Below are 22,245 nucleotides of genomic sequence, written 5' to 3'. Positions count from 1 at the left end.
GTGGCCAAGGGAGCAATTATGGGTCAATGAGGGGCAACTCTGGGTCAATGGGGGAAGTTATGGGGCAATGGATGCAGTTATGGGGCAATGGATGCGGTTATGGGGCAGTTGTGGGTCAATTGTGGGTCAGTGAAGGCAGTTGTGAGGCAGTGGCGGGTCAATGGGCAGTTGTGGGGCAATGGGGAGCAGTTATGGGGCACTTATGGGTCAGTGGGGGGCAGTTGTGGGTCAACGAGGGCAGTTTGGGGTAATGGGGGGTAGTTACGGGGCAACGAGTGCAGTTATGGGGCAGTTATGGTTCAATGGGGGGGCAGTTATGGGTCAGTGGGGGCAGTTGGGGGTCAATGGGGGGGCAGTTGGGGGTCAATGGGGGGGCAGTTGGGGGTCAATGGGGGCAGTTGGGGGTCAGGGGGCAGTTGCGGGTCAATGGGGGCAATTGTGGGTCAATGTGGGGCAATTGTGGGTCAATGGGGGGCAGTTGTGGGTCAATGTGGGGCAGTTGTGGGTCAGTGGGGGGCAGTTGGGGGTCAGGGGGCAGTTGCGGGTCAATGGGGACAATTGTGGGTCAATGGGGGGCAGTTGTGGGTCAATGGGGGGCAGTTGTGGGTCAATGTGGGGCAGTTGGGGGTCAATGGGGGCTGTTGCGGGTCAATGGGGACAATTGTGGGTCAATGGGGGGCAGTTATGGGGCAGTTATAGGGGGCGTGGCCTGCTGGGCGTGGCTCACGCTGCTCTCCACCAATAGGAGGAGTTCCTGGGCTTCCCCCCCGATGACATCACCCCCCCTCGCCGCCCCCCCCGCCGCTCCCTGCGAGGTCAGTGCAGGCCCCGCCCCCTCCCCCTTTAAGCCCCTCCCCCTTTGAGCCCCTCCCCCCCTCACTTCTCTCTCTCTCTCCCCTCCCCCTCCCCACAGGCACCCACGGGGCTCCCCCTCCCCCCTCCTCCCCCCTCCCCCCGCTTTCCCCCTCCCCCTCTCCCCCCAAGCGGGGGGGGCGGGGGGAGGAGGGGGCGGGGGGGGGGGGGCGGGGGGGGGGGGGGGGACCCATGGGTGCTGCGGGGGGGGCACCCATGGGTGCTGATGGAGGGGAGACCGCGGCGCCACCCATGGGTGCTGATGGAGGGGAGACCGCGGCGCCTATGGGTGCTGTGGCGGGGGCACCCATGGGTGCTGATGGATGGGAGACCCCGACACCCATGGGTGCTGATGGAGGGGAGACCGCGGCGCCACCCATGGGTGCTGATGGAGGGGAGACCGCAGCACCCATGGGTGCTGTGGCGGGAGCACCCATGGGTGCTGATGGAGGGGAGACCCCGACACCCATGGGTGCTGATGGAGGGGAGATCACGGCACCCATGGGTGCTGATGGAGGGGAGACCGCGGCACCCATGGGTGCTGATGGAGGGGAGATCACGGCACCCATGGGTGCTGATGGAGGAGAGACCGCGGCACCCATGGGTGCTGTTGGAGGGGAGACCGCGGCACCCATGGGTGCTGATGGCGGGGAGACAACAACAGCACCCATGGGTGACAGCTTGAGACTGATGGGTGACGCCATAGCACCCATGGGTGCTGCTGGGAGGGAGACCCTGGCACCCATGGGGGACACCTTGGGATCTGGGAGTGACACCAGGAGGGAGCCCACAGCACCCATGGGTGACACCGCAAGGGGGAGCCTGGCACCCATGGGTGCTGCTATGGGAGCCGAGAGTGACACCGTAGCACCCATGGGTGACACCAGGAGAGAGCCAACAGCACCCATGGGTGACCCCAGCAGTGAAACCACAGCACCCATGGGTGACACCGGCGGGGACCCCTCAACACCCATGGGTGACAGCAGGATGGACCCCACAGCACCCATGGGTGACAGCAGGATGGACCCCACAGCACCCATGGGTGACAGCAGGATGGACCCCACAGCACCCATGGGTGACAGCAGGATGGACCCCACAGCACCCATGGGTGACAGCAGGGTGGACCCCACAGCACCCATGGGTGACAGCAGGATGGACCCCACAGCACCCATGGGTGACAGCAGGATGGACCCCACAGCACCTGTGGGTGACACCAGGATGGACCCCACAGCACCCGTGGGTGACAGCAGGGTGGACCCCACAGCACCCATGGGTGACAGCTCAGGACCTGTGAGTGACACCTCAGCACCCATGGGTGCTCCTGCGACACCCCCCATTGACACCCCAGCACCCATGGGTGCCCCTGCGACACCCCCATTGACACCCCAGCACCCATTGACCCACCCACCAGCACCCATGGGTGTCACCCATCCCCTCGCTGTCACCCTGACGCCCTGCCGGGTCACCCTGACGCCCATTGGATTCGCCCTGACACCCAATGGGGTCACCCCATTGGCACCCATGGGTGCCCCCCCCCGCCGGGCCATCCTGCGCGAGGCCACCTTCCGGTGGAGCTCCCCCCGCCCCGGACGTGACGTCATCAGGGGTGGCGGTGACGTCACCGAGGATGCTCCAATGGCGTGCGGCGACGCTCAGGTGACCTCAGGACCCCCACTGGTGACGTCAGAGACCCCACCAGTGACGTCAGGACCCTCACTGGTGACGTCAGAGGCTCTGTTGGTGACATCACGACCCGCACTGGTGACGTCAGAGACCCCACCGATGACATCAGGGACCCCATTAATGACGTCACTCCCCTCATCGGTGACATCAGAGAGCCCATTGGTGACGTCAAAGGCGCGATTGGTGACATCAGAACCCCCATTGATGACATCAGGACCCCCATTGGTGACATCAGAACCCCCATTGATGACATCAGGACCCCCGTTGGTGACGTCAGGACCCCCATTGGTGACATCAGAACCCCCGTTGGTGACGTCAGGACCCCCATTGGTGACGTCAGGACCCCCATTGGTGACATCAGAACCCCCATTGGTGACGTCAGGACCCCCATTGGTGACATCAGAACCCCCATTGGTGACATCAGAACCCCCATTGGTGACGTCAGGACCCCCATTGGTGACATCAGACCCCCATTGATGACATCACTACCCCCATTGGTGATGTCAGAGACCCCATTGGTGACATCCGGATCCCCATTGGTGACATCAGGACCCCCATTGGTGACGTCAGGACCCCCATTGGTGACATCTGGATCCCCATTGGTGACATCTGGATCCCCATTGGTGACATCTGGATCCCCATTGGTGACATCAGGACCCTCGTTAGTGACATCATTATCCCTGTCGGTGACGTCAGAGATCTCATTGGTGACGTCAGGACCTTCGCTGATGACGTCAGAGACCCCACCGGTGACGTCAGAGACCCCACCGGTGACATCAGGGCCCTTGCTGATGACATCAGAGACTCCGTTGGTGACGTCGGAGACCCCATTGGTGACATCAGGGCCCCCACTGATGACATCAGAGACTCCGTTGGTGACGTCGGAGACCCCATTGGTGACATCAGGACTCTCCTTGATGACATCAGGATCCCCAGCAGTGACATCACTCCCCCCGTTGGTGACGTCAGAGGCCCCGCCGGTGACGTCAGGACACCTATCGATGACGTCACAGACCCCGTTGGTGACGTCACAGCCCCCCCTGGTGACGTCAGGCCCCGACCCCCCCGCCGCCCCTTGCTCCGGGCCCCCCGCTTCACGCCGGGCCCCGCCCACCTCCGCATCTACCAATCGCTGGGCGAGGGCGAGGCTGACGTCACGGCCCCGCCCCCCGGTGACGTCACCGCCGAGGCAGCAGGGGCCGCCCCCCACCCGGAAGCCGCCTCCACCAATGGCGGCGCCCGGCGGCCCTTCCCCAACCACTTGGCCCTGCCCCGCTTCGATGACGTCAGCAGGGAGGGCGGTGACGTCACCAAGGAGGGCGGTGACGTCATCGATGACATGGCGCGGGTCTACAGCCTCCTGAGCAGGGCCCGGGTGCAGCTGGACTCCATCGACCGGTGCCGATGGCACCCACCCATGGTGAGCACCCAATGGCACCCATGGGACCCTCCCACCCACCCATGGTGAGCACCCAATGGCACCCATGGGACCCCCCCACCCATGGTGAGCACCCAATGGCACCCATGGGACCCCACCCCCCCACCCAATGGCACTCATGGGACCCCCCACCCACCCATGGTGAGCACCCAATGGCACCCATGGGACCCCCCCCCCCATGGTGAGCACCCAATGGCACCCACGGGACCCCCCCACCCATGGTGAGCACCCAATGGCACCCATGGGACCCCCCCCACCCCCCACCCATGGTGAGCACCCAATGGCACCCATGGGACCCCCCCCCCCCACCCACCCATGGTGAGCACCCAATGGCACCCATGGGAACCCCCCACCCATGGTGAGCACCCACTGGCACCCATGGGACCCCCCCACCCCCCACCCATGGTGAGCACCCACTGGCACCCATGGGACCCCCCCACCCCCCCCCCATGGTGAGCACCCAATGGCACCCATGGGACCCCCCCCACCCACCCATGGTGAGCACCCAGTGGCACCCATGGGATCCCACCCACCCATAGGGAACCCCCAATGGCACCCGTGGGAGCTCCAACCCATAGGGACCCCCCAATGGCACCCATGGGACCCCCACCCACTTTTGGGGGCACCCATGGGTGCTGGGCCCTGGTTTGGGTCTCACCCCCCCTCCCCCCCTTTAGGTGTCAGCAGGAGATGGACCCAAAGAGCTGGAGGAGCCTGAGGGGGGGCCTGGAGACCCACAGGTGGGTGCTGGGGGCACCCATGGGTGCTATGGGGGGCAATGGGTTGTATGAGTGTCAATGGGTGCTATGGGGGTCGATGAGCTCTGTGGCTGGTCAATGGGTGCTATGGGTGTCAGTTGGTGATAAGGGTGGTCAATGGGTGCTATGGGTGGTCAGTGGGTTCTATGGGTGTCAGTTGGTGATAAGGGTGGTCAGTGGGTGCTATGGGTGTCAGTGGGTGATAAGGGTGGTCAATGGGTGCTATGGGCGGTCAGTGGGTGCTATGAGTGTTCCGTGGGTGTTATGGGTGGACAATCCATTCTATGGATGTAAATGGGTGCTATTAATGTCAATGGGTGCTGTGGGGGTGCAATGGGTGCTACGGGTGTAAATAGGTGTTATGGGGTTTGATGGGTGGGCAGTGGGTGCTATGGGTGGCAGTGGGTCCTGTGGGTGTTAGTGGGTGCTATGGGTGTAAATGGATGCTTTGGGGGTCATTGGGTTTTATGGGTGCTCAATGGGTGCTATGGATGTCGGTGGGTGGTGAAGGGGTGTCAGTGGGTGCTATGGGTGTCATTGGGTGTCAATGGGAGTCAGTGGGTGTCAATGGATATCCATGGGTGTCAATGGGTAGCAGTGGGTGTCAATGGGTAGCAGTGGGTGTCAATGGGTATCAATGGATGTCAGTGGGTATCAATGGGTGTCCATGGGTGTCAGTGGTTATCAATGGGTATCAGTGAGTGTCAATGGGTCTCAATGGGTATCAATGGATGTCAATGGGTATCAATGGGTGTCCATGGGTATCAATGGGTGTCAGTGGGTCTCAATGGGTGTCAATGGGTGTCAATGGGAATCAGTGGGTGTCAGTGGGTATCAATGGGTGTCCATGGGTGTCAGTGGGTATCAATGGGTGTCAGTGGGTATCAATGGGTATCAGTGGGTGTCAGTGGGTATCAATGGGTGTCAATGGGTGTCCATGGGTGTCAGTGGGTATCAGTGGGTATCAGTGGGTGTCAATGGGTGTCAATGGGTGTCAATGGGTATCAATGGGTGTCCATGGGTATCAATGGGTATCAGTGGGTATCAATGGGTATCAATGGATGTCAATGGGTGTCAATGGGTGTCAGTGGGTGTCAATGGGTATCAATGGGTGTCAGTGGGTTTCAATGGGTATCAGTGGGTGTCCATGGGTATCAGTGGGTGTCAGTGGGTATCAATGGGTGTCAATGGGTTTCAATGGGTGTCAATGGGTATCAGTGGGTGTCCATGGGTATCAGTGGGTGTCAGTGGGTATCAATGGGTGTCAGTGGGTTTCAATGGGTGTCAATGGGTATCAGTGGGTGTCAATAGATGTCAATGGGTTTCAATGGGTTTCAATGGGTGTCAATGGATGTCAATGGGTGCCAATGGGTGTCCATGGGTGCTCTCTGCAGGCGCCCCCTGCTGGAGGCCGCTGCTCTCTCCCCGCCCTGTCCCGAGCCCCCGGCCCCGAGAGCGAGCCCAGGAGGAGCCGGAGCCCCCCCCCAGGTAGGGCTGGAGCCGGGGGGGCCACTGGGACACGTGGGGACCCATTGGGATCCATGGGGATCCATAGGGATCCATGGGGATCCATGGGGATCCATGGGGATCCATAGGGATCCATTGGAATCCATGTTCATATCCATAGGGATCCGTAGGGATCCATGGGGATCCATAGGGATCCATTGGAATCCATGTTCATATCCATAGGGATCCGTAGGGATCCATGGGGATCCATAGGGATCCATGTCCGTATCCATTGGGATCCATGTCCGTATCCATAGGGATCCATGGGGATCCATTGGGATCTATAGGGATCCATGTCCATATCCATTGGGGCTCATGGGGGATCCATAGGGATCCATGTCCATATCCATAGGGATCCATGGGGATCCTTGGGGATCCATGGGGATCCATGTCCATATCCATTGGGACCCATGGGGAATCCATAGGGATCCATGTCCATATCCATAGGGATCCATTGGGATCCATGGGGATCCGTAGGGATCCATTGGGATCCATGTCCATATCCATTGGGATCCATGTCTATAGCCATTGGGATCCATGGGGATCCATAGAGATCCATAGGGATCCATAGGGACCCACGTGTATCCCTGTTGTATGTTCCCTGTGCCCGTGTGTCCGTGTTACCCTTCCCATCCCATAATACCCCCCTCCATCCCATAATACCCCCCTCCATCCCATAATACCCCCCCATCCATCCCATAATACCCCCTCCATCCCATAATACCCCCCCTCCATCCCATAATACCCCCCTCCATCCCATAATACCCCCCTCCATCCCATAACACCCCCCCTCCATCCCATAATACCCCCCTCCATCCCATAATACCCCCCCTCCATCCCATAATACCCCCCCTCCATCCCATAATACCCCCCTCCATCCCATAATACCCCCCCATCCATCCCATAATACCCCCCTCCATCCCATAATACCCCCCCTTTAACCCCCCCCTCTCTCCCCTTTCCCCAGCCCAGCCCCCGCGCTGCTCCGAGGCCCCGCCCCGTGGCTCCCAGGCCCCGCCCCCTGTCTCCCAGGCCCCGCCCCGTTTCGCGCGCTCTGGCGCCGGGGCGCCCCTGGCGTGGCGCGGAAGAACCGCCAGGCGCGCTGCGGGCGGTGCCGCGGCTGCCGCCGGGCCCACGACTGCGGCGCATGCGCCAACTGCAGGGACAAGCCCAAGTTCGGGGGGCCCAACACCAAGAAGCAGTGCTGCGTGTGAGGCTGGGGGGCGCTGTGGGGCGCTGTGGGGCGGGATATGGGGGGTGTTATGGGGGATATGGGGGGGGGGTTATGGGGGGGATATGGGGGGGTTATGGGGGGGGATATGGGGGGGTATAGGGGGGGATGGGGGGGATATGGGGGGGATATGGGGGGTGTTATGGGGGGGATATGGGGGGGATATGGGGTGCTATGGGGGGGATATGGGGTGGGATATGGGGCGGGATGTGGGGTGGGATCATGGGGGGGTGTAGGGAGGGATATTGGGGGTTATGGGGGGATAGGGGGGATATGGGGTGGGATATGGGGGGTATGAGGGGGATATGGGTGATACAGGCGGGGGTATGGGGGGATATGGGGGGATATGGGGGGGATATGGGGTGGAATATGGGGGATATGGGGGGTTATGGGGTGGGATAATGAGGAGGATATGGGGGGATATGGGGTGGGGTGTGGGGGGAATATGGGGGGGTATGGGGGACATGGGGGTATGGGGGAATATGGGGTGGGATATGGGGGGGATATGGGGTGCTATGGGGGGGATATGGGGTGGGATATGGGGCAGGATGTGGGGATAATGGGGGGTGTAGGGAGGGATATGGGGTGGGATATGGGGGGTGTTATGGGGGGATATGGGGGATACAGGTGGGGATATGGGGGGTATGGTGTGGGATATGGGGGGATGTGGGGGGATATGGGGGGTGTTATGGGGGGGTATGGGGGATATGAGGGGGGATATGGGGGATATGGGGTGGGATATAGGGGGTGTTATGGTGGGGGGGATATGGGGTGGGATATGGGGGATATGGGGAGATATGGGGGATATGGGGTGGGATATGGGGGGTGTTATGGGGGGATATGGAGTGGAATATGGGGGGGATATGGGGCGGTGTGGGGCAGGGATATGGGGTGAGATATGGGGGGTGTTATGGGGGGATACAGGGGATATGGGGTGGGATATGGGAGATATGGAGGGGATATGGGGGATATGGGGTGGGGTATGGGGGGAATATGGGGGGTTATGGGTGCCCTATGACTGCTATGGGCTGTGTTATGGGTGCTCTGGGGTGTGTTATGGGTGCCATGGGGTGTGTTATAGGTGCTATGGGGTATGCTAGGGGTGCTTTAGGGTGTGCTGTGGGTGCTATGGGGGGTACTATGGGTAGGGGAGCTCTGGGGTGTGCTATGGGGCATGCTGTAGGCTGTGCTATGGGGCACACTATGGGGCATTGGGTGCCCCCCCACCCATGGGTGCTCCCCCCCCAGGTACCGTAAGTGCGACAAGATCGAGGCGAGGAAGATGGAGCGGCTGGCGCAGAAAGGTGGGGGCTGTGGGTGCTATGGGTGCTGTGGGGGCTATGGGTGCTATGGGTGCTGTGGGGGCTATGGGTGCTATGGGTGCTGTGGGTGTTGTGGGGGCTATGGGTGCTGTGGGGGCTATGGGTGCTATGGGTGCTGTGGGGGCTATGGGTGCTGTGGGGGCTATGGGTGCTATGGGTGCTGTGGGTGGTGTGGGGGCTATGGGTGCTGTGGGTGCTGTGGGGGCTGTGGGTGCTATGGGGGCTGTGGGTGCTATGGGGGCTATGGGTGCTCAAGGGGCTATGGGTGCTATGGGTGCTATGGGTGCTGTGGGGGCTATGGGTGCTGTGGGGGCTATGGGTGCTATGGGTGCTGTGGGTGATATGGGTGCTATGGGTGCTGTGGGGGCTATGGGTGCTATGGGTGCTGTGGGGGCTATGGGTGCTGTGGATGCTATGGGGGCTGTGGGTGCTATGGGGGCTATGGGTGCTGTGGGGGCTATGGGTGCTGTGGATGCTATGGGGGCTATGGGTGCTACAGGGGCTATGGGTGCTATGGGGTTCCATAGGGTGCTGTGGGTGCTATGGGGTTCCATAGGGTGCTGTGGATGCTATGGGGTTCCATAGGGTGCCATGGGTGCTATGGGGTTCCATAGGGTGCCATGGGTGCTATGGGGTTCCATAGGGTACCATGGGTGCTATGGGGTTTCATTGCGTGCTATGGGTGCTATGGGGTTCCATAGCGTGCCGTGGTTGCTATGGGGTTCCATGGGGTGCCATGGGTGCTATGGGGTTCCATAGGGTGCTGTGGTTGCTCTGGGGCTCCATAGGGTGCTATGGTTGTTATGGGGTTCCATAGGGTGCTATGGGTTCCATAGGGTGCTATGGTTGCTATGGGGTTCCATAGGGTGCTATGGTTGCTATGGGGTTCCATAGGGTGCTATGGTTGCTATGGGGCTCCATAGGGTGCTATGGTTGTTATGGGGTTCCATAGGGTGCTATGGGTTCCATAGGGTGCTATGGGTTCCATAGGGTGCTGTGGTTGCTATGGGGTTCCATAGGGTGCTATGGTTGCTATGGGGCTCCATAGGGTGCTATGGTTGTTATGGGGTTCCATAGGGTGCTATGGGTTCCATAGGGTGCTATGGTTGCTATGGGGTTCCATAGGGTGCTATGGTTGCTATGGGGCTCCATAGGGTGCTATGGGTGCCATAGATCACTTGAGGGAGCTCTTTAGGCCTGCACACATTCTCTCCCCCCATTGGCTCCTCCCTATCAATTGACCCCGCCCCCAATTGACCCCGCCCCCATTGGCCCCGCCCCCCATTGGCCCCTCCCCCATTCCCCCTCCCCCGGCCACATGGCCCCAGCACCGGCACAGAGGGACCCAGGTAATGGGGGGCCATAGGGCTCAGTGGGGGGCTATAGGGCTCAATGGGGGGCAATGGGGGTGAGTGGGGATCAATGGGGGGCAGTGGGAGTCAATGGGGGGCCATAGGGCTCAATGGGGGGCAACGGGAGTCAGTGGGAGGCAATGGGGGACCATGGGAGTCAATGGGCAATGGGGGGCAGTGGGATCAATGGGGGGCAATGAGGGGCAGTGGGATCAATGGGGGGCAATGGGGGACAATGGGAGTCAATGGGCAATGAGGGGCAGTGGGATCAATGGGGGGCAGTGGGGGCCATGCGGGCAATGTGGGGCAATGGGGGCTAATAGGGCTCAATGGGGGGGAATGGGATCAATGGGGCTCAGTGGGGCTCAGTGGGATGCATGGGGCCCAATGGGGCTCAATGGAGCTCAATGGGTCCCAATGGTGCTCAGTGGGGGGGAATGGGATCAGTGGGGCTCAGTGGGATGCATGGGGCCCAATGGAGCTCAGTGGGGCTCAATGGGGGGGAATGGGATCAATGGGGATCAGTGGGGCTCAGTGGAGCTCAGTGGGATGCATGGGGCCCAATGGATCTCAATGGGGCTCAGTGGGGCTGAATGGGACTCAATGGGGCCCAGTGGAGCTCAATGGGATCAGTGGGGCTCAATGGGATCAATGGGTCCCAGTGTGGCTCAATGGGGCTCAGTGGGGCTCAGTGGGATCAGTGGAGCTCAATGGGTCCCAATGGGGCTCAGTGGGGCTCAATGGGATCAGTGGAGCTCAATGGAGCTCAGTGGGTCCCAATGGAGCTCAATGGGTCCCAATGGAGCTCAGTGGGTCCCAATGGAGCTCAATGGGATCAATGGAGCTCAATGGGTCCCAATGGGGCTCAATGGGGCTCAGTGGGTCCCAATGGATCTCAGTGGGTCCCAATGGGGCTCAATGGGTCCCAATGGATCTCAATGGGTCCCAATGGGGCTCAGTGGGGCTCAATGGGATCAATGGATCTCAATGGGTCCCAATGGATCTCAATGGGTCCCAATGGGCCGGCTCTGACCGCCCCCCCCCTCCCCATAGGCCGCTGCCCCCCACGTGGCGCCCCCTGGGACTCGGAGGACTCCGGGGACTCCGTGGCGGAGGCGGGGGGCGGGGCCGAGCCCACGTGGGGGGGAGGGGGCGGGGCTGGGGGAGGGGAGGGGCCGCCCCCCCCGGAGGCTTCCGGGGCCCTGCCCCTCCCCCCGCCCCTCCCCCCACCCCCCGCGCCGCTCCGCGAGGCGCGCGCCCCCCCCCCCCCTCGGCGAGGGGGACAGCGGGGGGGAGGGAGAGAGGGTGAGGGGGAGGGGATGGGGGTCAATGGGTGGGAGGGTGAGGGGGGTGGGGATGGGGGTCAATGGGGGGGAGGGGATGGGGGTGATGCGGGTCAATGGGCGGATGGAGAGGGGAGGGGGTTGGGGATGGGGGGGATGGGGGTCAATGGGGGGGGAGGGTGAGGGGGGAGGGGATTGGGGGGGATGGGGGTCAATTGGGGGGGATGGGGGTCAACGGGGGGGAGGAAGAGGGTGAGGGGGGAGGGGATGGGGGTCAATGGGGGGGATCTGGATGGGGGGAGGGAGAGGGTGAAGGGGGGACGGGATGGGGGGGATGGAGAGAATGAGGGGGGGATGGGAATGGGGGGGTGAGGGGGGAATGGGGGGGGATGGGTAATGGGGTCAATTGGAGGGAGAAAGTGGGGGAGGCAGTTGGGGGGTCAATGGGGGCAGTGGGGTTCAATGGGGGCTCAGTGGGTCTCAATGGTTCTCAATGGGGCTCAGTGGAGCTCAATGGAGCTCAATGGGACCCCCTTTGCCCCCCAGAGCCCCCCCCCGAGGACCTGGACCCCCCCCGGCCCCGCAGGGCCCCGCTCCAGCCCCTGCTGCAGCTGCGGGCGAGGCGCCGGCACCCACAGGTGGGGGGGCACCCATGGGTGCTATGGGGGGGTGGGGGGGGAGCACCCATGGGTGCTATGGGGGGGGGAACCATGGGTGCTTGGGGGGGGGTGGGGGGGGAGCACCCATGGGTGCTATGGGGAGAGGGAACCGTGGGTGCTGGGGGGGTAGGGAGCACCCATGGGTGCTATGGGGGTGTGGGGGGAGCACCCATGGGTGCTATGGGGGGGGGGAACCATGGGTGCTTGGGGGGGGGTGCACCCATGGGTGCTATGGGGAGAGGGAACCGTGGGTGCTGGGGGGGTAGGGAGCACCCATGGGTGCTATGGGGGGGGGTACCCATGGCAGGGGAGCACCCATAGGTGCTATGGAAGAGGGGGGAGCACCCATGGGTGCCCTGGGGGGGAGGGGTGTGGAGCACCCATGGGTGCTATGGGGGAGGGGAACCATGGGTGCTATGGGGGGCGGGGGGTGTGTGAATGGCACCCAATGGGGGGGTCAGGGGGTCATGACCCCTCCCTGACCCCCCTTTCCCCCCCCATAGGAGTGGGGCCCCCCCGGCGCCCTGGCCCCCCCCCACAATGGGTGGTCGGGGAAGGGGCGCTCCAGCGATGGGGTGCACCGGGTGCGCGTGGACTTCAAGGTGAGCGGGGCCCAAAATGGCCCAAAATCACCCTAAAATGACCCAAAATCACCCTAAAATGACCCAAAATCACCCCAAAATGACCCAAAATCACCCTAAATCACCCTAAAATGACCCAAAATCACCCCAAAATGACCCTAAATCACCCTAAAATGACCAAAAATCACCCCAAAATGACCCAAAATCACCCTAAATCACCCTAAAATGACCCAAAATCACCCCAAAATGACCCAAAATGACCCAAAATCACCTAAAATGACCCAAAACCGCCCAAAATGACCCAAAATCACCCTAAAATGACCAAAAATCGCCCCAAAGTGACCCAAAATCACCCCAAAATGACCCAAAATCACCCTAAAATGACCCAAAATCACCCCAAAATGACCCAAAATCCCCCTAAATCACCCTAAAATGAGCCAAAATCACCCCCAAATGACACAAAATGGGCCAAAATCACCCAAAAAATGACCCAAAATGGCCCCAAAATCATCCCTAAATGGCCAAAAATCACCCTAAAATGACCCCAAAATGGCCCAAAATGAGCCAAAATGGGCCAAAATCACCAAAAAATGACCCCAAATCACCCCCAAACCACGCCAAAATGACCCCAAACCACCCAAAAATGACCTAAATTCACCCCAACATGACCCAAAAATGACTCCAAAATGACCCCAAATCACCCCAAAATGGCCCAAAATCGCATTTTTTATGTCCCTATGCATTCCCTATACGTCTCTTATGCACCCTTATGCGTTCCCTATGTACCCCTATATACTCATATACATCCCATATGCATCCCCTATGCACCCCTATAGGTTCCCTATGTATCCCTATATGTTCCTATACATTCCCTGTGCACCCCATATGTCCCCTATGCATCTCTATATGTTCTCTGTGCACTCCTATACGTTCCTATACGTACTTTATGCACTCTTACATGCTCTTTATGCATCCTTATACGTTCTATACGTTCCTATACATCCCCTATGCACCCCTGTATGTTCTCTATGTATCCCTATATATTCTTATATGCCCCCTATGCACCCCTATACGTTCCTATACATTCCCTGTGCACCCGTATATACTCACTGTGCATTCCTATATATTCCTTATACGCATGTATATGTCTCTTATACATCCCTGTGTGCTTCCTATACATCTTTATGGATCCCTATATATCCCCTATGCGTCTCACATACATCCCTATGTGTCCCCTATATGTGCCCTATACACCCGTATACGTGTCTTATACTCCCTATGTGTCCTATACGCGCCCTATACTTCCCTATATGTGTCTTATACACCCCTATACATGGTTTGTATATCCCTATATAAGCCCTATACACCCTTATATGTGCCTTATACATCCTTATATGTGCCTATATCCCCTATACATCCCCCATATGTGCCCTATACATCCTTGTATGTCCCTATATCCCCTATACATCCCCCATATGTGCCCTATACATCCCTGTATGTCCCTATATCGCCTATACATCCCCCATATGTGCCCTATACATCCCTATATGTCCCTATATCCCCTATACGTCCCCCATACATGCCCTATACATCTCTGTATGTCCCTGTATCCCCCTATATGTCCCCCATATGTGCCCTGTATATCCCTATATGTCCCTATATCCCCTATACGTCCCCCATACGTGCCTTATACATCTCTATATGTCCCTGTATCCCCTATACGTCCCCCGTATGTGCCCTGTACATCCCTATATGTCCCTGTATCCCCTATATGTCCCCCATATGTGCCGTATACATTTCTATATGTCCTTATATCCCCCATATGTCCCCCATACGTGCCCTATACATCTCTATATACGTCTGTATCCCCATACGTCCCCCATACGTGCCCTATGCATCCCTATATGTTCTTATATCCCCCATACGTGCCCTATACATCTTTATATATGTCTGTATCCCCATACGTCCCCCGTACGTGCCCTATGCATCCCTATATGTCCTTATATCCCCATACGTGCCCTATACATCTCTATATGTCCCTATATTCCCCTCTACGTCCCCCGTATGTGCCCTATACATCCTTATATGTCCTTATACCCCCTACACGTGCCCTATACATCCTTGTATGTCCCTATACGTGCCCTATACGTGCCGTACCCGTGCCCCATACGTGCCCCATATGTGCCCCATAGGAGGACAGTGCCCTGGACAACGTGTGGCTGCTGGGGGGCCTCAGCATCGTCTCCTCCGTGCCCGTCAGCGCCCCCCTCGTCTGCCTGCTCTGCGCCAGCAAGGGCCAGCACCAGGTCAGGCTGTGGGGCGCTATGGGGCACGCTATGGGGCACGCTGTGGGGCACGCTATGGGGGGTGCTATGGGGCACGCTGTGGGGGGTGCTATGGGGCACGCTATGGGGGGTGCTATGGGGCACGCTGTGGGGCACGCTATGGGGGGTGCTATGGGGGGTGCTATGGGGCACGCTATGGGGGGTGCTATGGGGCACGCTGTGGGGCACGCTATGGGGGGCACGCTATGGGGGGTGCTATGGGGCACGCTATGGGGGGTGCTATGGGGCACGCTATGGGGCACGCTATGGGGCACGCTGTGGGGCACGCTATGGGGGGTGCTATGGGGGGTGATATGGGGTGCGCTATGGCGGGTGATATGGGGTGCACTATGGGGGGCATGCTATGGGGCACACTATGGGGGGTGTTATGGGGCACACTATGGGGGGTGCTATGGGGCACGCTGTGGGGGGTGCTATGGGGCACGCTGTGGGGGGTGTTATGGGGCACACTATGGGGGGTGCTATGGGGCACGCTGTGGGGAGTGCTATGGGGCACGCTGTGGGGGGTGTTATGGGGCACGCTGTGGGGGGTGTTATGGGGCACACTATGGGGGGTGCTATGGGGCACGCTATGGGGGGTGCTATGGGGCACGCTAGGGGGTGCACTATGGGGTGTGCTATGGGGGGCGCTATGGGGCACGCTGTGGGGGGTGTTATGGGGCACACTATGGGGGGTGCTATGGGGCAAGCTATGGGTCCCACTATGTGTCTCTGTGTCCCTATGGGTCCCTATGTGTCTCTATGTGTCTCTATGGGTCTCTATGGGTCTCTATGGGTCTCTATGGGTCCCTATGGGTCTCTATGGGTCTCTATGGGTCTCTATGGGTCCCAGCCCCACTGACCCCTCCCCCAGCTCCTCCATTGCCAGATTTGCTGTCAGCCTGCTATGGGTCCCTATGTGTCTCTATGGGTCTCTATGGGTCTCTATGGGTCTCTATGGGTTCCTATGGGTCTCTATGGGTCTCTATGGGTCTCTATGGGTCTCTATGGGTCTCTATGGGTTCCTATGTGTCTCTATGGGTCTCTATGTGTCTCTATGGGTCTCTATGGGTTCCTATGGGTCTCTATGGGTCTCTATGGGTCTCTATGGGTCCCAGCCCCACTGATGCCCGCTGACCCCTCCCCCAGCTCCTCCATTGCCAGATTTGCTGTCAGCCTGCTATGGGTCCCTATGTGTCTCTATGGGTCTCTATGTGTCTCTATGGGTCTCTATGTGTCTCTATGGGTCTCTATGTGTCTCTATGGGTCTCTATGGGTCTCTATGGGTCTCTATGGGTTCCTATGGGTCTCTATGGGTCTCTATGGGTCTCTATGGGTTCCTATGGGTCTCTATGGGTCTCTATGGGTCTCTATGGGTCTCTATGTGTCTCTATGGGTCCCTATGGGTCTCTATGGGTCCCAGCCCCACTGACCCCTCCCCCAGCTCCTCCATTGCCAGATTTGCTGTCAGCCTGCTATGGGTCCCTATGTGTCTCTATGGGTCTCTATGTGTCTCTATGGGTCTCTATGGGTCTCTATGGGTCTCTATGGGTCTCTATGTGTCTCTATGGGTCTCTATGGGTCTCTATGGGTCTCTATGTGTCTCTATGGGTCTCTATGTGTCTCTATGGGTCTCTATGGGTCTCTATGGGTCTCTATGGGTCTCTATGGGTCTCTATGGGTCCCAGCCCCACTGATGCCCGCTGGGTCTCCCCCAGCTCCTCCATTGCCAGATTTGCTGTCAGCCTGCTATGGGTCCCTATGTGTCTCTATGGGTCTCTCCCCCATGTGTCTCTATGGGTCTCTATGTGTCTCTATGGGTCTCTATGTGTCTCTATGGGTCTCTATGGGTCTCTATGGGTCTCTATGGGTCTCTATGGGTCTCTATGGGTCTCTATGTGTCTCTATGGGTTCCTATGGGTCTCTATGGGTCTCTATGGGTCTCTATGGGTCTCTATGTGTCTCTATGGGTCCCTATGGGTCTCTATGGGTCCCAGCCCCACTGACCCCTCCCCCAGCTCCTCCATTGCCAGATTTGCTGTCAGCCTTTCCACGGGTTCTGCCTGGCGCGGGGGGAGGGGCCGGGCCCAGGCCAGGCCGGGGCCTGGAGCTGCCGCCAGTGCCGGAGCTGTCACGTGTGCGGGAGGCGGGGCCGCGCGGGAAAGGTCAGCGGGGGGTCAATGGGGGGGAGGGGGGGGTCAGTGGGGGGTCAATAAGGGGGCGGGGTCAGCGGGGGTCAATGGGGAGGGGGGTCAGGGGGGGTCAGCAACGGGGGTCAATGGGGGGAGGGGCGGGGTCAGCGGGGTCAGCAGGGGGGGGGGGGAGGGGGGTCAGCGGGGGTCAATGGGGGGGGGGGGCGGGGGGGTCAGCGGGGGGTCAATAAGGGGGGGGGTCAGCAGGGGGTCAATGTGGGGGAGGAGGGGTCAGCGGGGGTCAATGGGGGGGGGGGGGGGTCAGCGGGGGGTCAATAAGGGGGGGTTGGGCGGGGTCAGGGGGGTCAATAAGGGGGGTCAGCAGGGGGTCAATGTGGGGGGAGGAGGGGTCAGCGGGGGGTAATGGAGGGCAATGGGTGCATTGGGACCCATTGGGTGCTATGGGTGTCAATGCATTCTATGGGGCGCTGTGGGCGTCTATGGGAGGCTATGGGGACCTTGGGTCCCATTGAGCCCCATAGCGCCCCATAGCACCTATAGGGCCCCCCTCTCTGTTCCAGCCCCTCCTCGAGTGCTGCCGCTGCCGCCGCTGCTTCCACCCCCCATGTCTGGGGCCCAGCGCCCCCCCCCGGCCCCCCCGGGGCACCACCTGGGTCAGCACCTATGGGTGCTATGGGGTGGGGGGGCAGCCATTGTGCTCTATGGGTGCTATGGGGCGGGGCAGTGTGGTCTGTTGGGTTCTGTGGGTGCTATGGGGTGCTCCCATGGGTCCTATGGGGTGGTCCCATGGGTCCTATGGGGTCTCTATGGGTGCTATGGGGTGGTCCCATGGATCCTATGGGGTCTCTATGGGTGCTATGGGGTGGTCCCATGGGTCCTATGGGGTCTCTATGGGTGCTATGGGGTGGTCCCATGGTTGGTATGATCTCCCTATGGGTGCTATGGGGAGGGGCATTGTGGTCTATGGGGTTCTCTGGGTGCTATAGGGGGGGTAAGGTTCCTCGGTGGGGCACCCGTGGGTGCTGGGGTGGGTGGGTTGTGCTCTATGGGGGGGTTGTGGAGTGGTCCTATGGGTGCTATGGGGTCCCTATGGGTGCTGTGGGGTGGCCCCATGGGTTTTGTGGGGTTCCTATGGGTTCTATGGGGTTCCTCTGGCTTCCATGGGGTCCCTATGGGGTCCCTATGGGTGCTGTGGGGGCACCCATGGGTGGGGGGCACCCACTGACCCCCCCGTCCCTTGCAGCTGTGCTGGGGGTGCTCCAGGTGCCGGCGCTGTGGGGCCACCCCAGGCCGGGGGGGGGACCCCGAATGGGTGCCCCAGGATGGGCTCTGCCCCCCCTGCGCCCGCCTCGGTGAGGGCACCCATGGGTGCTGTGGGGGGCTGTGGGTGCTGTGGGGGTCTATGGGTGCTAAGGGGGGCAATGGGGGGTGTGGGGGGTAATGCGGGTGTGGGGGTGCTATGGGGGGCAGTGGGTGCTGTGGGGAGTCTATGGGTGCTGTGGGGGGCAATGGGTGGTGGGGGGAGCGATGGGTGGTGGGGGGTGTCAATGGGTGCTATAGGGGGTCTGTGGGTGTCGGTGGGTGCCAATGGGTGCCAATGGGTATCAATGGGTATCAGTGGGTGTCAATGGGTGTCAGTGGGTGCCAATGGGTATCAGTGGGTGCCAATGGGTATCAGTGGGTGTCAGTGGGTATCAATGGGTGACAATGGGTGTCAGTGGGTATCAATGGGTGCCAATGGGTATCAGTGGGTGTCAATGGGTGTCAGTGGGTGCTAATGGGTATCAATGGGTGTCAATGGGTGTCAGCGGGTATCAATGGGTGTCAGCGGGTATCAATGGGTGTCAATGGGTGTCAGTGGGTATCAATGGGTGTCAATGGGTGTCAATGGGTGTCAATGGGTGTCAGTGGGTATTAATGGGTGTCAATGGGTATCAATGGGTGTCAATGGGTGTCAGTGGGTATTAATGGGTGTCACTGGGTGTCAATGGGTGTCAATGGGTGTCAGTGGGTGTCAATGGGTGTCACTGGGTGTCAATGGGTGTCAATGGGTATCAATGGGTGTCAGTAGGTATCAATGGGTGCCAATGGGTGCTCTGGGTCTCTCCCCTCCTCCCAGGGCGCTGCTGCCCCGTCTGCACCCGTTGGGGGGGGAGGAAGAGGAGGGGGAGGGGAGGAGCCGCCCCTCCCCCGCTGCCCCCAGTGCCGCCGGCGCCTGCCTGCACCCAGCACCCACGGTGAGAGCCATGGGTGCTATGGGCGTCAATGGGGCTGTGGGTGTCAATGGGGGCTATGGGTGCTATGGGTGTCAATGGGTGCAGTGGGTGTCAGTGGGTGCTATGGGTGTCAGGGAGCTATGGGTGTCGGTGCTATGGGTGTCAATGGGTGCAGTGGGTGTCAGTGGGTGCTATGGGGTCAATGGGGGGCATCAATGGGTCTCAATGGGGGTCAATGGGTGTCAGTGGGGGTCAATGGGGGTCAATGGGTCTCAATGGGTGCCAGTGGATATCAATGGGTGTCAATTGGTATCAATGGGTGCCAGTGGGTATCAGTGGGTGTCAATGGGTATCAATGGGTGTCAATGGGTGTCAGTGGGGGTCAATGGGTGTCAGTGGGGGTCAATGGGTCTCAATGGGTCTCAGTGGGTGTCGGTGTCAATGGGTGTCAATGGGTCTCAATGGGTGTCAATGGGTCTCAATGGATGTCAATGGGTGTCAATGGGTGTCAATGGATGTCAATGGGTCTCAATGGGTCTCAATGGGTGTCAGTGGGTCGGAATGGGTGTCAATGGGTCTCAATGGATCTCAATGGGTCTCAATGGGTCTCAATGGGTGTCAATGGATGTCAATGGGTCTCAATGGGTCTCAATGGGTGTCAATGGGTGTCAATGGGTCTCAATGGGTCTCAATGGGTGTCAATGGATGTCAATGGGTCTCAATGTGTCTCACTGGGTGTCAATGGGTGTCAATGGGTCTCAATGGGTGTCAATGGGTCTCAATGGGTGTCAATGGGTGTCAATGGATGTCAATGGGTCTCAATGGGTCCTAATGGGTGTCAATGGGTCCTAATGGGTGTCAATGGGTCTCAATGGGTCTCAATGGGTGTCAATGGGTGTCAATGGGTCTCAATGGGTGTCAATGGGTCTCAATGGGTGTCAGTGGGTGTCAATGGGTCTCAATGGGTGTCAATGGGTGTCAATGGGTCTCAATGGGTCTCAATGGGTGTCAATGGGTGTCAATGGGTGTCAATGGGTGTCAGTGGGTGTCAATGGGTCTCAATGGGTGTCAATGGGTGTCAATGGGTGCTCTCTCCCCCCAGAGGCGGAGGCGGCTCCGGGTGCCGATGGGGGCGGGGCCCTGCAGGGGGCGCTGCGGCGCATCCTGGGCGCGCTCCTGCGCTCCCCCCATGGGCCCCCCCTCAGCCACTGCCATCAGGTACCGGGGCACCCATGGGGGGGCACCCATGGGTGGGGGGCACCCATGGGGGGGGGCACTCAATGGGGGTGGGTGACACCCAATAGGGGTGGGTGACACCCATGGGTGGGGGGCACCCGACAGGGGGGCCACTCAATAGGGTTGGGGGCACTCAGTGGGGTGGGGGATACCCATTGGGGATGGGGGGCACCCAATGGGGTCGGGGGCACCCATTGGGGATGGGGGGCACCCAATGGGGTCGGGGGCACCCATTGGGGTCGGGGGCACCCACTGGGGATGGGGGGCACCCAATGGGGTGGGGGGCACCCATTGGGGATGGGGGGCACCCAATGGGGTGGGGGGCACCCATTGGGGATGGGGGGCACCCAATGAGGTTGGGGGTACCCATTGGGGATGAAGAGCACCCAATGGGGTGGGGGGCACCCATTGGGGATGGGGGGCACCCAATGAGGTCGGGGATTCACATTGGGGATGAGGAGCACCCAATGGGGTGGGGGGCACCCATTGGGGATGGGGGGCACCCAATGGAGTCGGGGGTTCACATTGGGGATGAGGAGCACCCAATGGGGTGGGGGGCACCCATGGGTGCTGACCCTCCCCCAGTGCCCCCCCGGGGGGGGGGTGAAGCTGCACCCAGGCCCCTGCGACCTGGGAGCCATCGGGGAGCTGCTGGAAGGAGGCCACTACGACTCCGTGGTGAGGGGGCACCCATGGGTGCTATTGGGGGGGGGCACCTATGGGTGCTATGGGAGGGGGGGGAACCATAGGTGCTATGGGGGGGGGGGGGGGGGGGGGGGGGGGCGAGGGCACCCATGGGTGCTATGTGTGTGTGGGGTTCCCATGGGTGCTATTGAATGGAGGGGTTGTGGGAGTCATATGGGTGCTATGCGGGTTATATGGGCGCTATAGGGATTATGTGGGTTATATGGGTGCTATGGGGTTGTATGGGTGCTATGGAGTTATATGGGTCCCATGGGTGCTGTGGGGGTGCTATGGGGGTTATATGGGTCCTGTGGGTATTACGGGGTTTGTATGGGTGCTATGGGGTTATGTGGGTGCTATGGGGTTGTGGGGGTGCTATGGGGGTTACATGGGTGCTCTATGGGTGCTCTGGGGGTTATATGGGTTCTATGGGTGCTCTGCAGCAGGACTTCAGCCAGGACGTCATTGGGGTGCTGCTGCGGGTGGGGGCACCCATGGGGGGCAGCCCCATAAGCGACGGCGCCCGCGAGCTCTTCGTCCAGGTATGGGGGCACCCATGGGTGCTATGGGGTGGGGGGGGCAGCCATGGGCGCTATGGAGTGAGGGGGGCACCCACGGGGGGTAATGGGGCACCCATAGGGGACAGTGGGGCACCCATAGGGGTGAGTGGAGCACCCATAGGGGGCAATGGGGTGCCCATAGGGGTGAGTGGAGCACCCATAGGGGCAGTGGGGCACCCATAGGGGGCAGTGGGGCACCCATAGGGGTGAGTGGAGCACCCATAAGGGGCAGTGGGGCACCCATAGGGGTGAGTGGAGCACCCATAAGGGGCAGTGGGGCACCCACAGGGGTCAATGGAGCACCCATGGGTGCCCCACTGCCCCATAGCTCATGCTCGGAGCCTTCCCCTGCTTTGACATCCGGGACCCCAAGCGCTGGCGCCCGCCCGGGGACGGGGACCCTGAGT

At 60.4% G+C, this 22,245-nt stretch overlaps 1 protein-coding gene across 1 annotated transcript in view; it reads left to right on the top strand.

The window, feature by feature from the left end:
* The first annotated feature begins 6,098 nt into the window (after positions 1–6,098).
* Positions 6,099–22,245, top strand: part of KMT2B (lysine methyltransferase 2B) — a 35,200-nt gene continuing 19,053 nt past the window's right edge. Inside the window, exons 1-15 of the mRNA XM_057414788.1 lie at positions 6,099–6,219; positions 7,270–7,447; positions 8,717–8,772; positions 11,196–11,447; positions 11,972–12,063; positions 12,588–12,686; positions 14,858–14,971; positions 17,008–17,154; positions 17,703–17,795; positions 18,386–18,494; positions 19,299–19,379; positions 20,461–20,576; positions 21,180–21,272; positions 21,722–21,820; positions 22,167–22,243. Of these exons, the coding sequence (XP_057270771.1) occupies positions 6,099–6,219; positions 7,270–7,447; positions 8,717–8,772; positions 11,196–11,447; positions 11,972–12,063; positions 12,588–12,686; positions 14,858–14,971; positions 17,008–17,154; positions 17,703–17,795; positions 18,386–18,494; positions 19,299–19,379; positions 20,461–20,576; positions 21,180–21,272; positions 21,722–21,820; positions 22,167–22,243 (1,727 nt within the window). The remainder of the gene's footprint in view (positions 6,220–7,269; positions 7,448–8,716; positions 8,773–11,195; positions 11,448–11,971; positions 12,064–12,587; positions 12,687–14,857; positions 14,972–17,007; positions 17,155–17,702; positions 17,796–18,385; positions 18,495–19,298; positions 19,380–20,460; positions 20,577–21,179; positions 21,273–21,721; positions 21,821–22,166; positions 22,244–22,245) is intronic.

The sequence above is a fragment of the Pezoporus wallicus genome, unplaced genomic scaffold, assembly GCF_028554395.1.
Source record: "Pezoporus wallicus isolate ANWC-B61680 ecotype Strahan unplaced genomic scaffold, APGP_CSIRO_Pwel_v1 contig_11979, whole genome shotgun sequence".
NCBI lineage: Eukaryota > Metazoa > Chordata > Aves > Psittaciformes > Psittacidae > Pezoporus > Pezoporus wallicus.
This window is presented reverse-complemented; position numbering and strand designations above follow the sequence as displayed.